Genomic DNA, 17,586 nt, shown 5'->3' on the forward strand with positions numbered 1-17,586 from the left:
GTTTTGGTAAGGCTCTCATCACCTGCCTCCAACTGGGATTTTTTTATTTGATTCTTTTACCCTTGAGAGATCAGGGTTCAGGCTGTCTGCCAGAACATTTGTATAATGAAGGAAGTATAAAAAATTGTAGGAAATATAAAAATGAAAATTGTAGTCACCTGGTTTCTTATCACCTCTGGTCGCACTCTTCTATTGATCAGAGGTCTGGCCCATCTAGTGATTAGGGGTGTGGAGGTTTCTCTCCTGCAGCCTATCAAGGGATGTGAATCACATAGTCACCTCTTCACCTTTTTATAAACCTCACCCATTTCTTAGTAAAGGGATGGGCTGCTAGAAAGATAACCACTTGAACTTTTTTTCCAGAAATTTACCACTTAATTACCAGCCTGCTTCATTTGTTAAATGTAATAAATATATGGCTAACCACAGAACCCCATCAAGAGAATTCTTTTCCATTATTCCTCTCCTTTTTCAAAGCTTTGGCAGACAGAAGCATCATCTGTACAACTTGCCCAGTGCCTATACACAAACTTGTCCTGAAAAGTCTTTGAAGTATCTGTTTTCTCTCTGGCTATGACCACTTGGGTAAGCCTATAGTGCGTATATGCATGTGCATGTGCACACAGATTCACACGCACGGAGTTTGACTATATTTAACATAAAGGTCTACACTTTTCTTATTTTGTCCTCTTCTTCAAATATGTCTGAATGTAATCCCCACTATAACTCTGCTGTACCCTCTTCAGGAATGCCAGTAGAGTGAAGAATTAGACCAAAATAGTCCACATGTCAGGAACTGCTAATACTTTGGAACCAGGCAAAATACTGTCTGTCCTTGGGCATAGCCTGTTTGCCAATCAAATTTTCATCCTGGGACAAGTCAGACAGTGGAAATGTTAGCAAAAATACCTAACGTTAAAGTTTGGTAAACAACTGAATTCAAACGTGTAAAACAGGAATTACCTGGCACCCGGATTTGCTGATAATGTACTTTTTTCTTCTCGGTCACTTGGAGCTCAGGAAAGTTTAGACATGATACATGCCTGGTTCAGGTGATCTGGCTGAAGGTCTTCAAGAGCTGGTACACGTAAACACTTAACACCTTCTTCATCTGCTAAATGTTAGTCTTCATTTTGTGAGTAGCTGTTTACTGTTACACACACAAGACTATCCAGATGTTAAAATAGATACACTCTTTTGAGGTTATGTTTTGGAAAATTGAAATAGGCATTGACATTATTTCTGAGAAATTTTAGTTATTTATCATAGAATTATAGAACTGTTGATTGGAAGGGACATCTGGAGACCATCTAGTCCAGCCTCCTGCTCAAAGCAGGGCTGTCACCAACACTAGATCAGGTCAGCCATGGTTTTGTCCAGCTGAATTTTGAAAACCTCCAAGGTTAGAGGTTATACAGCCTCTTATGCAAAATTCTGATCAGATGTGTAAATGCAAGTTCCTGCATTTCTGAGGCAGGTGCCCAAGTGTTGTCAGTCAAGAGCCCTCTTCAACCAAAGCCCTCAAGTTGGCTGGTCAGTTATTACAATTCTTGTAGCTGTTGCCACTTGCTGTTGTACACCATGTGGTACATTTATGGACTGCAATATTTATTTTCCCTTATAACATGCTTTTGGATTGCTACCAGCTTTGGCATGCTTCACATCCCACATGGTTCAGGATTTGTCTCTGGATTTCTTTCTGTTTAGACCAACTGCTGCATCACCCTTTGTTGATCCTTGTTATCCAAATTATCTCATCTTTCATAGGATTGCAAATAGCAATATTCTTCTTATGTGGGAGTAGGTATAAGCACCAGCTGGTGCTTTGTGCATTCATTTATTCTAATTTTCTTTGTAAATCTTCCCATCCAAAACCAAATTATGCTATTACATTAAGACTAATTACATTAGATGCTGCTCAACACGTAATGTAAAATTAAATGTTATCTCACAGAGCTTGATGAAGCTGCACACCAGAAAAGAAGGATGGAAAATATTAAATTATATCAAGTTATACAGGATACAGATGAATCAGGAGAAGTAATTGCAGGCACTCTTCTGAATGCCCAGCGCAGAGTAAGCTTTGCTCATACAGATTGTCAGAATGTCGTTCCCCTGCTGTGGCTTGTGCATCTGATGTACACAAGGCTTTGAGTTTGGCTGCCTTTCAATTTTTGTGAATATGTCCTACACCTTTTCTGACCAAACTGATGATACTTCTTACATACAACTTTTGTGTATCATCAAGGGATGAGTGTCACTCAAAGTAATGTCTTCATTCCTTTGCTTTTCCCTTTGCTTTCTCACCTGCACAGACTATATTAATATTTGAATTATCATCTCTTGGTATCTGAGCTAACATCCTGCTGATGTACCTGGTACAGTGTGAATCTGAACCAGTTTTTTCAGAGAACTTTGGCTCTCTGCAGGTGCTCTCAGAATATGACCAGATAAGCAAGGTGTAAAGCATACTGATGTTTGCCTAATCTGTACACATTTTGGATTTGAAACTAACACCTCAGTATCTGTCTTTATACATACACTTCCAGTGAATGTCAGGGTAGCTTTCCAAGAGCATATGGGTATGCACGCAGGGAGTTTGTTCCAGCTTATCCAACAATATGTACTCTGTGCACTGACTTTTTCTATCAGCAACACTGACTTAGGACTCTTTGGAATCATAACTCAAGACAACATTTTTTTAAGAAAAAAACCCAACTTTCTTTTTTTGTAAGGAAAGCTAGAGTTTGGGGGTGGTAGTATGTTGTGATTTTATTGGACAGCTGCTTATCGACTGCTTAAGACTTCAAGGCACATGAACTGATTTTTGTTTAGAAATTTCAATTGATAGAGACGGCTGTGGCCCACAAAGCTCTCTTGGATACTATATCTAACAGCAATTTTTATAAAGACTGCAAACCAGCACCAGGTCTTCAAGTCTGGGGTTTTAACCATGGACAGTTTCTAGGTAGGTATTTTCTAAGCATCACAGAACTGAAGTTCTGAACCGGTCATCCAGCGAAAGCTGTGGTAGGAGATGTCCATGTTGATGTTTGGAGGCTAAGAATAGGCATGTCACCTGGATGGTTATGGAGATCATGTTTACTCAAGCCAAATCCTTCAGTTCCCTATAAAAATAGATATATACAAAAGAATTTTTAAGCAGGTCAGAACTGAAGCTGATCAAAAATTATGTGCTTGGTTTTACCTCTCATGAACTTCAGTGAATCCAAGCAGGTTGTGTTTCCTTAGAATCAGAATGGGATTAACTCTATAAGGCAGAGTCTGGAACATAACATTTCAATATCTCCTTCTAAATATGTTGTGTAATATTCTAGGAAAACTAAAGGCATCATCTATGTTGACTTCTTCCTAACAAGTATTAATCGCTTTTTAAAAGCTGCTTTTTCATTCAATTTTCATTCTAAAAAATAAAACCCCATTCTTTCTCCAGCTGAAAAATTTCAACCAGCATTTGCAAAACCAAAGTGATTAGCTAAATACACATCAGCCCGGCCTCAACCCAGTAGACAGGTTAATGGATCTGCTACTCTGGCTTTTTACCGGAACCTCACCCAGTAATTTCTTCATCAAAGTCATAACTTCAGGCTGAACTCTTGCATACCCTTTGCATGCCGGTCTGCATTAAAGATTGCAGATAGGACACCTAGGTATGTTCTTTGACTTAGTTTCAAGTATTAAAGACCTCTTTGACCTGTTGCCTGAAGTCAGATGCTGATGCATTGTTTGTAATTGTATTCTTAATCTCCGAACTGCAGAGAAAGGAGCAGTACTCAGACCTATCAGATGAGGTTAAGTTGATGAAATACCCTACTCAAGGTGCATTTCTTTGGCCATGTCCCTTAAACTGCTCCTAGGCTCTTTGGAAACCACAGCATTTATAATGGCTGTCCTGCTTGCTGTATGGAGAGGTAGGATTTGTAGCTCAGTTTCACCTTAGATACTGGGTGTTGACCTGCAACATTACTCTGAGCTGGGGAAAAGAACAGTTTCTGTATCATCGTTATCTATCTGTTGGACCACAGAAGCATCATATTTTTGTCTAGACTGCAGATACATTTTCATTATAAGGACAAGGGAGAGCGTGGAATTTTTTCCTTTAAAAGAAACAGAACTCAAGTGAGGAGAGTAAGGAAAGCCCACAAGCTGTTTTTGCATTAGGCTGCTGCACTACAGAGCTTTGTTGTACATCTGCAATCTATATGGGGGAAAAAAAAAAAAAAAGCTGAAAAGAAGAAAAAACCTTTATTCAGAAAGTTTGAAAAACCTTTATTCAGAAAGTTTGATGCTGGCAATAGCTTTCAAATGTCTAAATAACATTTTGGAAAGCTAAGCTGTCTTCTGAGAAAAGCCACCTTATCAGACTGAAAAAGCACATATTATTGTCTCTTAACTTCAGATGACCATAATTTTGGAAAATAAGTAAGTGTGAAACCCTTAGAGCACAGACTTAAAAAAGATTTGCATGTTTGCCTGTGTTTGCTTAGTTTGTTAGGCTGTCTTTGATATACAAGAGAATGCATTATCAACTATTTTTCCTCTTCTTTCCTTTCTTCCTTGCTTTTCCTTCCCAAGATTTCTCTACCATATTTCCACTTAAAGGGAGTTCTGAAGCCAAAAATCAGCCAGTATTTTTTTTTGGGGGGGGGGGGGGAGTGGGTAGTGGTGGTGGTGGTTTTTTTAAGAGCCAGCACCTGAAGTCAGATCAGCCTTCAAGCAGATGGATGTATCCTTGTAAATCATGGGGCTTTTAGCCTCTACCTCAGCCTTAGTCTGGCAGGACAGAGGGAGAGAGGTTGTTCCAGATGGCACTATAGGCACAAACAGAAGCAAAGAGAATAAAATCTGTTAAAGCCAAATGCAGAAAGCAGGTTCCCCCAGCAGACTTTTGTAGTTTTAAAATTATGAACTAGATCCTCCAGGGAAAGAGAAGTTATTTTATCCCTTTCAGCTTATTAGTTGCACAATCTGCTCCCACACAGCCCACTTGCTATATTTCAAACAAGTACAGAGGTCTTCCTGGAGCCAGTTTAGTAGGGGACGAGGAAGGCATGTCAGTCTGTGGAAGCCATGGTACACAAAGGAGTGATGCAGATTGCAGAGTAATCCCAGCCCTGCAATCTGGTCTCCCCATTACAGCTGAGCCAGGGTGGGGTGAGACACCCCAAGTCCCTCAGCACAAGCATGTACATCATGTCCCGGAGAAGGTTCAAGCTAAATCAGTGGATGTCTGTGGTCACTTGACATGTTCCACAGTGTATGTTTTTGGTGAGCAGTTTTGGTTTCAGTAGCCCTGTTGGCTGCTACACTGAGATCAAAACAGATTTCTTGGTTTTGGGGGGATCTCTCTCTAGGACTTGTTTATGTTTCCACGCAGGCTTGTGAAAAGGGCTGAAGCTGGTTCAGTGGAGCATCCTGGCTGCTGCTCAGAAGTGTGCTGGGGCTCTCAGTGCACAGGCAGTTTCTGCTGACCTGCCACTGCATGCTGACATTCATGGTTGTTATTGTCATTCTCACCAGGAAGTGACAGATTTTTATGTGAGGTGCCAGGTCATTAAGTAACTCTGTCTTGGTTCAGTACCTTCATTTTTATGCTGTAGTGGTTGGATACTGTTAGATACTGTTGGATACTGTTACAGGAAAATTAATGACATTGAAACAGAGTCTTATAAAGGGACTGTAATACACTGCATGTTTTCCTTTAGCTTTTTTTTTTTTTTTTTTTTTTTTTAAGTCTGAGTTCTACTGATCTTTCAACACTTCAGGCTTTGTTGAAGCTATATAGTTTATATAAGACTATAGCTATGTAGCTTATATAGGGCTATAAACTAGAAATGGTAATATCTGCACATAATGACTCCATTTAAATAGCCAAAGTAATTGTAAGGCTTCTCTTCAAAAATCATATCTTTCTATGTAAGATAATATATTCTTGCTGTACAATTGAAAAGATAACAATAGAAGTTATTCTACTTTTTCAGGAGTATCAATGAGATCCTTTTAAAAGTTTGTGTGATATTAAAAGACTGCCATTTTTAAACACAGATCAGACTCTGAGTTGATCAAGCTGAGCACTTCTTGTATCTGGTTGCTGATGTGAGAGTAGGAACAGTATTGAGCATGTTCAGACTAAGGAAGAGTGTTTGGAGATGAAACAGGAGCTGTCATGGATTTTTTAGGCTGGTGTTTCTAGAGCTAACCTAGCAAGGTTTTAATGAGGGCAAAAATCCATCTCTGCAGTTGGTAGGACTAGTCTAACATTTCATCTCGTGCTTATGGTAGACTGGATTCAGTCAGCCTTTTCAGGTGGAAGCATTGCCACTGCTCCTTTTCATTCACAGGAAACTTCGACCCTAGCTAAGCTACATCTTCTGGAAATGTGCAATTAAATGGTGCTTGTGTCTCTCCCAGAGGCCTGATAAATATCAGGAGAAAGTCACTACATTCAGCCTCTGATTATGGCAAAAGTTTATAATAAAGGGGAAGAAGTTTTTGCTCTTAAAATTGTATTGCTTTTGCCAAATAAGTGAGTGGGATGCTTTACTGGCATGATAGAAAATACAAGTAAAGTTTATGTGAGCAGTTACAGTCACTGAAATAGGAGTAGGTGTGTTTAGTGTTACTGTGTCTTGGCTCTTTTTTTTTTTTTTTGTTATTGTTCATCTGAAAATTTGCAGCATTCAAAGGAAGATAATAAGTTTTTCATCTATTTGTTGAATTAGGGAGTAAGTCCTGTTTGGTTCTCAAACACTTTCAATAACATTTGAGTGAAATTTTTCATGTGAAACTTTTTTCAGGATTAATTCAAATTTAGAACTTTAAAACATTTCGTATATACAAATCAGTTTCATGACTTGCTTTGAAATCATTATAAACTACTTTAGTTACAAAATTGCACAGTATCTTTTCAAACAAAAATTTGATTTTGGCAATTGAAATAACTGCTTCAAAAGTCCCATCTCCTCCCCTTTTTTTAAAATTGCAAACCATGAGAATCAAAAGGAGATATATAAGCTTTGTAAAATGAAAATTTTTCAAGGAACTGAAATTACCATTTCAAATTTTCCTTTGTGTGAAAATACCCAATTTACTTTCATTACAGATTATAATGTTGTCTTGAGAAATTCGAAGTAGCCATGAACTGGAAATAGATTTGTTACCAACTTTGCTGTTCCATACTCTGCTGTTTCCTAAGCCCCTTGATAGTATTAGTGCATCTTTTGTAATCGTTTTGAGGAAACATTTTTCAACTCATGTGTAGTTTATACCAGTATTTTTATTCCTGCTTTCACTGGGTTGATCAAAAGGTTTAAAACTTGTAAGTTCCCTCTGATAAAGGTATTGGAGAATTGTGAGGACTACTCATTCAGAGCATGAATTTCAGCTAATGTATTTCAGAAGACGTGAGCTGAAAATAATGACATTACACACATTCACACCCCTTGAGGATTTGACCATCAGAGATCCAGTTATTAAACGGGTCTTAACATATTTATCCTGCTTATGTCAGAACTTGAATTGAAAATCACTTTGGGTAAATTGAATAATTATCTTCAGTTGTTGAAAGCTACCTTTGGTTGAGCAAAAGTTGTCTAAGAAAAGAATAGCTAGAGCAGTCATTCACTCTGAAGCCTGATGATGAAAATTACATTGGGGCTTCCATCGTGATGTTCATTCACAGATTTCCAGAACAGACATACTGACTTCAAGATTAAAACAAGATGGTTTAGGCTTTTTTTCTTCTCTTATCCTCCCCTTATTTGTCAGCGTAACAAGCTCAGCAAAAGGTTTGAAAATCTGGCTGAATTGTTTTGCATTAATCTCATTGCGAATCTGAGATATAAATGACTGACCCTGAAACTGAAATTTGGGAAGGGGCAAGATATGAATCTTGCTGCTATCTGTACTGACTTCTTGAAATTAATGGGATCAAAAAGCAAGAAAAAGGTCGACAAAAGTTGTTCCGTAAGAAGTGGAACTAGTGGAGTCAGGTTTATGATTTATGTATGTCCTTTGCACTCTTATACTTCCCATTGCTCCATCTTATGCTCTGTGACCTCCCTAAAGACTGAAAAACACATAGGAAATGTGAAGGTATAATCTGAAGGTTGTGCCATCCCAGTAGGTTCTGTTGTAGCTGGATTGCAGGTTCAGAAGCTAGCAGAGAGTTAATGAGGCTTAAAACCCACAGGGTCATCAAAGGGAAGTGCAATTGTGAAGATTAAATATGCTTATCTTATTATGGCTTTAGAAGGCTAGTACGATGCAAGTAGACTCAAAAAATTCAACTTATATTTGTAATATTAGAGACAATATTATGCCAGTTCTGCCAGTTGCAGAGTGTTCCTCAGTGCATGAGCAGTCACACCAGTAATCAGTAGGACTGCGTAAGTACTAACTTAGTATCTGACTTCAGATTAGATGGCAGAATACTATTTCACAAATTATTAATCAAGACTTTCAAATTACTCTTTTAATGTTTGGCATATTTATTATGTTTATAGCATTTGTAACACACATATGATGTGCTTAATCATAATGTGATACTTCAAATGAAAGTAGTATTTAAGATGATTCATATGTCTTCATGCCACTCAAGCTCATGGTTGAAATGGTTTCCTCCTAAGGTCATGAAGATCTTGTATTTAGTATTTATGCTATTTGTATTCAAGTATTAATTAACTCTACTGATAAATGGTTAAAGAGAAGATCCTTTTATGTGGGTCTCCTCATTCCCATTTCTATCCTTTGCTGGAGCTCTGCATATGTATTTCACATTCATGAGCATCTGAAACATGTCTGAGTTTTGCTTTTTTTTCTAGCAAGTATCCTTTTCTTGGATCAAATCCATTAGTTCATTTCCCTTGAGCTGCTCTTTCAAATACAGAAGGATAATGTTTAATTTCAGGTAAAAACTATTTTAAGCAGAACAGGTTTCACAATTCATAAAATATTTTTTGTTAAAGGTATTTTTTGTAAAAAATATTTCTGACATGACTGAATTGCTGGGCTGTTATTAAAATGTTGTACTTTGGAAACAGTGACATTTCCACATGGTCTCTTACATAGGCTTTGTATTTGTAATCAGTTGCTGCTTTTATAAATGGTATGCAATGCACAGTGGGGTGAGTTCGCACATCCTTTTCTGTTCATGCACACTGGCCTGTGAACTATAAATGGAACAAAAGGATGAACTTCAATGGGCACTTGCCACTTTGCAAGATAAATATGTGTTGATGAGTTAGAACTTTGTTGATATGCCTGAAGTAGTTTAAATAAAGACTGTGCCACATATATTTTTCTTGTTATTTTTAGAAGTCCAGCTCCAGTGCGACCTGAAACTACGCCATCAACTGGCCCTACAGAAAAGCAGGAGATTAAAGTTTCTCGTGTGAGGAAGTTAACGAGGCAGTACAGTTTGTGAGTAACATATAGCACTATCTTTATGGTTTTGCCTACTACAGCTGAAATGAAGGGGGATGCTAATTATTGCTCTGGCTATGTCTTCTGAAAGGCAAGAGTGCAATTACATGATAATGATCTTCTACTGATACTGTTCCTTTTATCACTGAGCATCTTCAGGCTTTTAATATGAAATGAATTTGCCATCCCTATGCAGTTGCTAACCCTCAGAATTGCAGGCCCTCTGCCTTTTTATGAGCTTATAGGTTAGGAATTAAAAACCTCTTTTCCACATGAAATGTCAAAGACCTGGTGTGAGCTGGAGCAAGCTGCTCTGTTTGCTTCATTACAACCCCATTTGCAAAATGAGGAAAGCAGTCCTTAGTCGTTGGGTGGTCAAGCTGTGCCGTCAGCCATTCTGTCTCAGAAAGTGCACCTTCTCTCTCTCCCTCTCTCTCTGTGATTTTGTCACATGCAGAAATTGCTGAGCCTGCTACAACCAGCAAAGTTAAGTCTCTTAGTCCTGGCAAGAGTGATTTGTGCCTATAGGGCTTTGGCATCCCATTTACACATAATTCATTCGATTTGAGAGTCTCTGGAGATGTGAGGTACTAAAGAGATGTGGAAATCAGTTTGCTGATTTGTCCTTCATATGAAAGGACAGACAAGGCCACCAGAAACTAGGGAAAAAAAGGGACAAGGCCAGCATAAACTTAGTAGTACAAGAACACCAATGCCATAAGGAAGAAAAAATTATGTATGCTTTCTATGTGGAATGGCAACTATTAGTCCCTCCAGCGATTTAACATCCTAGTGTCACTAAATATATAGCAACATTAACAAGAGCTTTCCTTCTCTCCAAGAAGATTCTAATAAATATCAATATGTAGTTATTTTCTGTCTCACTATTAAGAACACTGACTTTTGTTATGGAAAAAAAAAGTAACAACCTACATCACCCAAGCTGAAAGATTTAGGAGAAGAAACAGAAGAATGAATCAAATTGAAATTAGGAGGAAAATGGGCAATTAGCCAAATTGGTATTTGTCCAAGAGACCAAGGCTGACATATGGGAACACACAGCCACAGCTTGGTCAGCAGGCCACATAACATGCTCTCTTTTACTATGATACATCAACCAGCATGGTTTGAAAATGAGATAGGAGATGGGAATTGACAACTCAAGCTGCTAAGAGAACCCAGCTTCTCTTACTGCTTGCTAATCCTGAAGGTAATATGTGACAGGGAACTTGGCAGCATTTGGTGGGAGCAGTTTCCCAAGGCCTGAATGAAGCCTGCTCACTCACTCTGCCTAGCATAGCTCAGACGGCAGTGTGCTTTTCTCAAAGAAGACACCACTTCCACTACCTCTTTTTCTACAGGCGAGGGGAAGAAAATCTCCTGCATATTTCAAGATGCATCTGATTTTTCAGATTTTTATGTAATGCAGGGACTTGTAGATAGCAGTCAGCAAAGCAAAAGGCTGTGACACTGAGAGGACCAACTATTTGATGCTCTTCATATGGCAGGTAATGATCAGGATGTGGTGGCTGATCCTATTCTTTAAGCACACTGATGTGTAAGGAGAGGCAAGAAATTCACGTCCTAGCACAGGTCTAGTCACAGGTTTTGTACACATACTTGGAAAAGTTTTTGATTTAAGTTCTACCCTAAACAGATTGTTAAACTTAGTCCTCAAATACTGCTCCATGGCAAACAAAGAGAACAAGAGAAAAGATACCTTGGTGATGTTATGTATGCAGAAGCAGAAGATTTCCCATGGGACCATAAAAGAAAGGTCGCAGGATAAGTTGGTGTTGAAGATAGTAAAGCTAGTGAGAAATCAGTTTTTAAGAATCTGGGTGAAAAAATTTGCTCTGGGGTAGGTTAGGGTTGGAGAGGGTGTGTTTACCAATAAACAGAAGGTGACAACCAAAGGAGAGGTGTAGGTAATAGGACATAGAATAATGAAAATAGGTACCTCAAGGGGTCATGCCTGAAGCAATAGCAGGATCAGCTATTACAAGATCATTCTTGTCTGAGAAAGTATTTAGCCAACCTGTTCTTAAAGAGAAAAAAGAAAATCTTTGAGCCAGAGACCGAGCACCTCCCTTTTCTGTACGTGAACAGTCAGCCAGTCTTCCAGACCTGCTAAGCACGTGCAGAATGCATAGTCCTGCACGTGAGAACATCACTGAGGAAAGGAGGAGAGGGTAAATGAAAATGAGAACTTGTCCTAGAGAGAAGGGAAAGGATGCCAGGGGCCATTGGGAGTAACACTAGCACGGAGAATTCAGTAGTGTCTGGGAAGAGCAGAACTTGGGAAGACAAGAACTGAAGTGACGAACAGTGCAGTGAGAGGCAAGTGGAATAGAAAGGAGACTAGAGACAGAGTCATGTGGTGGAAAAGGCAATGGTATTATTACACACATAGAGGAAAGCAACATTTAAACAGTATATTTTTTAAAAAGTGTATTCAGGAGTGAATTCTCAATTTTTGATTGGTGAGTTTTTGAGGAACCAGTTTTGAGCATGTATTGTCCCCATGTGGATTTTCAGTTGTCCAGTGTTAAGCATGAAGAACAAACACCACATAAACACTTCTAACCACAGGTGTCACCTATGCTATGGCCATGTCTAGGGCCAAAGACACCCTAGTTAAAAATACGGGCTGAGATTTTTTAATTATTTTTTTTTGTAGACCCAAATTCTATTAAATTTAAATTATCTTGTGTCTGGAATGCAAATATGGGAAATGCAAAGAAAAAATGAAGGAGTATTGTGAAAAGAATACAGTGAAGAAGGCCAATTCTCAGTCTTATAACTAGCGTGCTAATAACTTGATGACTGATAAGACTGGACCCTAAACCCTTAGCTTTGGTTCACAGACACTAAGAAACCTTTCTGAACTGGCAAGTTCCCAACAATCTTCTGCTTCCTCGTATGCAACAGAGCAGCTTTACCCAGCAAGGATGGGGAGGGTGCCAGTGTGTTCCTGCTGAGAGTGGGGAACAAGGACTGAGAAAATGTCAGCTACATGTTTCTGAAAGAGACATTACCTAGGTCAACAGCCCAACTCTGGCTTGTTGCATTAATAAAACATCTGTTGAACAGGTCCAAAAGATTTTGCATTTTCTTTCCAGCATAAAACCAGTGTATTGTACATGCTCTGGTGCCGAATTCTATCCTTACCCAGAAGAAATAAAAAATGAAGCATGAAAAAGATAACATTAATCACCATAGCTTTATATCATAATAAAACCCCACTGCTATCACCGAAACAACCCACCATAAGGCTGTGTACCCTGTATGTCATGTAGTTTTGAAGTACTGGGTTGCCCAGGCATGCTGTCTTCAAGTAGCACCAAATCAAGTACAGTTCTGTTCTGGAAGTGTTTGTCAAACTGGCATGACAGGCTTCTGTGCACTGTGACTACCTAATTGGTAGTTAAAATTGGTGTCATTTTATGAGCAGAAATAATTTTTGTCATCATTTTTCTGTGTGCTTTAAACTGTCAAGCTATAGTCTTTCCTTTCCACACATCATTCCCAGTAAGAAAGGTTCCATAGGCCAAATTGTGACTCTGTTTACTTCCATGCAATTGCAATTAGCAATTGGAAACATCCTGACTCAGGGCTGACTGATCCCAATGATTTGTAGTCAGTGGGGCTCTACAAAAGTAAATGAAAGTATAATATTATTTACTGGCTTTCATTTAGTGGTGACAGTAGGTGAGATGGAATGAGCTCAGCTTGACGGCCTAGAGTCCAAGGGAAGCATGCAAACTGGTTTTACATAAAATGTTTTCTCTGTAAATGGAATAAATGGGACAGGAAGAAGATACCCTCACAAGAACGTTTCTAAAGAGCTCCTTTTTGGAGTCAAAGTCCTTTAAAAACAGTTTGAAAACAATAGCACAGACTAGCTGCATAATATATATCAAATCTTCTGTTGGTCTAAAGCCAATGAAATAGTCAGTCCCATGGATGGATATAACCAGATCTGTTCTTATCAGTACTGCCAGCCTCCGTAGAAAAGAGTAAACATTAAAGTACAGTAATATCAAATAAGTTAATTTATTCATATGTACATACTCCATAGAAACACTACTTGCACATCATACCCATAAGATTTCCATCTGCAGATGAGAGCTACCTAGCCAATCCACTTTTGAGGAATCTTTGAAGTGTAAAAAATCTAATTTACTTGAAAAGTTAGCTCCATTACAGAGGGAAGAGTAAACCGAACTTCACTCCAAAGCACTACAGCTGACACACAGGTTACCAGTGCCTCCTCCAGCACAAGTACGGTCAAAGTCTGGTGACATTTTCCAGTGAGAAGATCTGTCTGCTTTTATCAACTGCAGTGATGAAGATGACCTTCCTCCAGCACTGGCAGCAGCGGCAGCGGCATCAACACCTGTGTCTTCAGCATCTCCCGGGTCACAGAAAACATGTACACCACAGACATCAGAAGGACAAACACAGGTTTCGCCTGGTGGCAAGGTAATATGCAAAGTGATGAGTTTATGTCAGTTTGGAGAGTATTCAGGAAGGGTGGGAGGGAGTTGCAGATAACTTGTTTTCCTTAGATGAAGTAATTCTACATTTAGGAGTAGTTTTTAATGCAGAGTTGCAGTAACATGTTTAGCCTGTTGTGTAAGGAAATATTTAGAGACTGCTCCAAGACTCAACTAAAATTAGTAATAGTTTTTCATCAGCATTAAGGGGCAGTGGATCAGGATTAAATTAATATTTACCTTGATTTCAAAGGTGCATAATTTTGTTGTCTGTCTTTCCCAAGTAGCCATACTTAAAAAACATGGTGTGAAATTTGAAATCCATTTGGCAATCTGTCCTTTAAGGAACTAAAAAAACCCCCAGCAAACAAACAACAGAATTACAGAAATTAAATGTTTTTTTCAATGCTGCATTTCTTCTTTGCCTTTAGAGTTCAACAGATGCTGGAAGTACATTTGCTTTGGAACCAGGTGACCTCCTGATGGATTTCACAGAGGCCACACCTATGGTAAATAGTTTCAGTTTGCAACCAGGAAAATGTAAAAGTTTTCAATAATTTGTCTGCAGCTAAAATGAATGGGATACTATGCAGCGTGTTGGATAATGCACAGGAATAAAGTAAGTTTCTTTGATATTCAGTGATCCTGAGCATCTGCCAAACTCAGCTCAGCATCTCTGAAAATCAGCCCACATCAACAAATATTATGGCTGATCTTCTGAATGCAATTTTTTATTGCTGGATGACTTGTCTTTTCTCTCTTCTACCTGGGTATCTTTACACCTTGCTGCACTGGTTTCATGAGCTTCTTTGTCCCTTTAACGTAGATTCCTAATGTGATCATAGATTTGCTTTTGGGCGTTTTCTGAAAAGTCCCTCCTTCTCCCTACAAGTTTTGTTCAGACCTTACCCAATAGCCAATCCGAAGGTGTGTACCTGCACTTTCATGTTTCTTTAGCAGAGTGCGTTGCTTCACTTTAAGGCAAAATAGTCTATAACATGTTGATTATTAACTTCTGTTTTTGGAGGTATGTGCTTTGTATTTTCGCTTAAAAGCCAAGGAGAGATGCTGGTCCCATGGAAGTCAAAATTCCTCTTGACTTCAGTGATCTCGGGCTTTCATCTCAGATTCCCAGCAGATTACCTGAAGGATCACATTATGATCCTTAACTTTCTCCAAGTCAACCTGCATTGCAAATAGCCAGATAGCTCCTCTGCTGTCCAAAGACATTTTTTCTGTCTTCTAGAAACCATGTTTAAAGCTTATAAAAAGCATATCAGGGACAGCACTGCATTTTTGGCACAAACATTTTTGTATTTGTACTTCTGTCCTGGGCATTGCTTTCACTACATGGTTAGGTCCTAGTTTACAGTATTGGAAAGGTGCTGTGGGGATGTACCTTTTGCTTCGGAGACAGTATCGTACCTGCCTGTAAATAACTGCTTGTGTCCTGTTACCACTGGATGAGAGATGTGGCTTCCCCTGCAAGTCTGATGAAGTGAAGGCTTATCCCTTCTAGGCCTCTCTCTGCTTGCAAAAGGGATGTGACTGTTCAGCCATGGCTTTTTGGCTTCAGAGACACGTTGAGATGGACATGGGGTGTACTATGCCTAGAGACTTGCTGCTGTGGACAGGAAGACAGGTTTGGTGCAGGGGACTGGGCAGGAGCTAGGGAGTGGCTGAGACTGTCACTGGTATACTGCAGTTTGTTTATGGACCCCAGCCCTAGAATGATAGAGGGATCTGCAAAGCTGTTCTCTTACGCAGTTTCAAGTCTGTGGAATTGTTTCTTCACAAAGACCTTGAGGGTACTTGTTGGTCCCTCTATAACTTCAGTGGGCTCAATAAGCACATTCTTCACCTTCCATCAAAGTGCTGTGGGCACCCACCCTGTTCCTGCTGACCACCTTCTTATCTTTGCCCTTCAGCTGACCAGTCAGCTGAACAGTCTTTGTGCCACAGGACTTATAGGGCAGATGTTGAATCTCTGAACTGCAGCAAATTGAAATTTAAGGGGCCTTCTAGCTTCTTGAGCCCCAGGGTCTCCTTGGTAGCAGAACTAGCAGCTAGCAGCTACTCAGGGCGTACTGCTCCTACATCCACCATATAGGAGGGATCTGCTTTTGCATCTGAAAATACCATTGCAGACTGAGGAGAGTCTTTGGAAGTGACAAGGTTTACCTGGAACCTCCTTCAAGTGCTGGATGATGAAACTATCCCATTCCAGAAAGTACCAGGAAGAGATGTATTTAAGCTGAACACACGCCCCACCCTACATTTCCAGGGGAAGGGAAAATGAAAAGGGAGCAAAGTAAAGAGGGAAAGAGATACGGCATTCTGCAGCCTTTGTCTGTAGTTTGTGTTGACAAGGCACAGGCAGACAGAAACTGAAACTACCTGAAAGGAGGTTGTAGGGAGGTAGATGTTGGTCTCTTCCCAAGTAACAAGTGACAGGACAAGAGGAAATGGCCTCAAGTTGCACCAGGGGAGGTTTAGATTGGATATTAGGAAAAATTTCTTCACTGAAAGGGTTATCTAGCACTGGAACAGGCTGCCTAGGGAAGTGGTTGAGTCACCATCCCTGGAGGTATTTAAAATATTGTAGATGTGTTGCTTAGGAACATTGTTTAGTGGTGGACTTGGCAGTGTTAAGTTAACAGTTGGACTCGACAATCCTAAGAGTCTTTTCAAATCTAAATGATTCTATATAGGTTAGATTGTCTTCTGTATTAACATGTTTGTGGCTAAACTGTAAGTAATTATGCTTTGGAGTTACTAATAGATTTCTTATTCTAAAAAACATTACACCATATCTTACTGTGTTAATCAGAATTTAAAAAAATGAGTCATGGAGACTTTAGCAACTGACCTGCTCTAGAGAACATAGGTTTGTTTTTTGTTTCCATTTAGTGTAAGTCAGCATTATACACTTTTCCTTTTTCAGATGAGGATACAGGCTTTTTTCCCCAAGTATTTTACCCAGCCATGCTTTCCCCTTTCCTACCCCACCATCTGCTGACATAATTTATCATGCTGTATGTTCATAAACTGACCTTCCATGACTTTCTTGGTTTTAATATTTCGGAGAATGTGTACTGCACAGCATCAATCAACCCTCTTTGTTTTGTTTAACATCCATAAAGGTCAGCTTGTTCTCTACAGAGCAGTTATTGTTTACAGACCTTTCTCTACAGTTTCACTGGCTACAGGCTGCTCTCAATTGAGGTTTGAATGAAAAGTTTACTCTTCAGGGGGAGAGGCTCCAAACAAAAGCAAGCTAAGTGGAAATGCATAACTTTGAGCCAGTCTGATTATTTAATAATTCTGTTGTGATAACATGTGCTTTCATTTGAGGGTCAAGATCATGTACAGCTTAGCATCGTGTTATTGTCAAGTTAGTGGTAGTGTGCTGGTTTGGCACACTAAGACCTGGCTCTTGGGAAGTTGCTTGTTAATTGCACCCATTTGTTTCACATTCAATGACAGGCGCAATATCTAAAGGGGTCATTCATGCTGCCTGATTTGGGGTATTTGTCTGAGGTGGTAGGGTTGGAAGTTCAGGTTCCTACATAGTCAGAGGGTTTCCTGCAGAGGGACATTAATGCAACTGTCTTCTCTTTGTTGTCTGGACTAGAGAGACCTA

At 39.4% G+C, this 17,586-nt stretch overlaps 1 protein-coding gene across 3 annotated transcripts in view; it reads left to right on the top strand.

The window, feature by feature from the left end:
• EPB41L4B (erythrocyte membrane protein band 4.1 like 4B) overlaps positions 1 to 17,586 on the top strand; it is a 180,120-nt gene that overhangs the window by 135,229 nt on the left and 27,305 nt on the right. For all 3 annotated transcript variants that reach the window (XM_074824909.1, XM_074824919.1, XM_074824927.1), the window contains exons 20-22: positions 9,337 to 9,441; positions 13,791 to 13,929; positions 14,375 to 14,452. In XM_074824909.1, the coding sequence (XP_074681010.1) occupies positions 9,337 to 9,441; positions 13,791 to 13,929; positions 14,375 to 14,452 (322 nt within the window). The remainder of the gene's footprint in view (positions 1 to 9,336; positions 9,442 to 13,790; positions 13,930 to 14,374; positions 14,453 to 17,586) is intronic.

This window comes from Strix aluco, chromosome 1 (assembly GCF_031877795.1).
Source record: "Strix aluco isolate bStrAlu1 chromosome 1, bStrAlu1.hap1, whole genome shotgun sequence".
Lineage (NCBI taxonomy): Eukaryota > Metazoa > Chordata > Aves > Strigiformes > Strigidae > Strix > Strix aluco.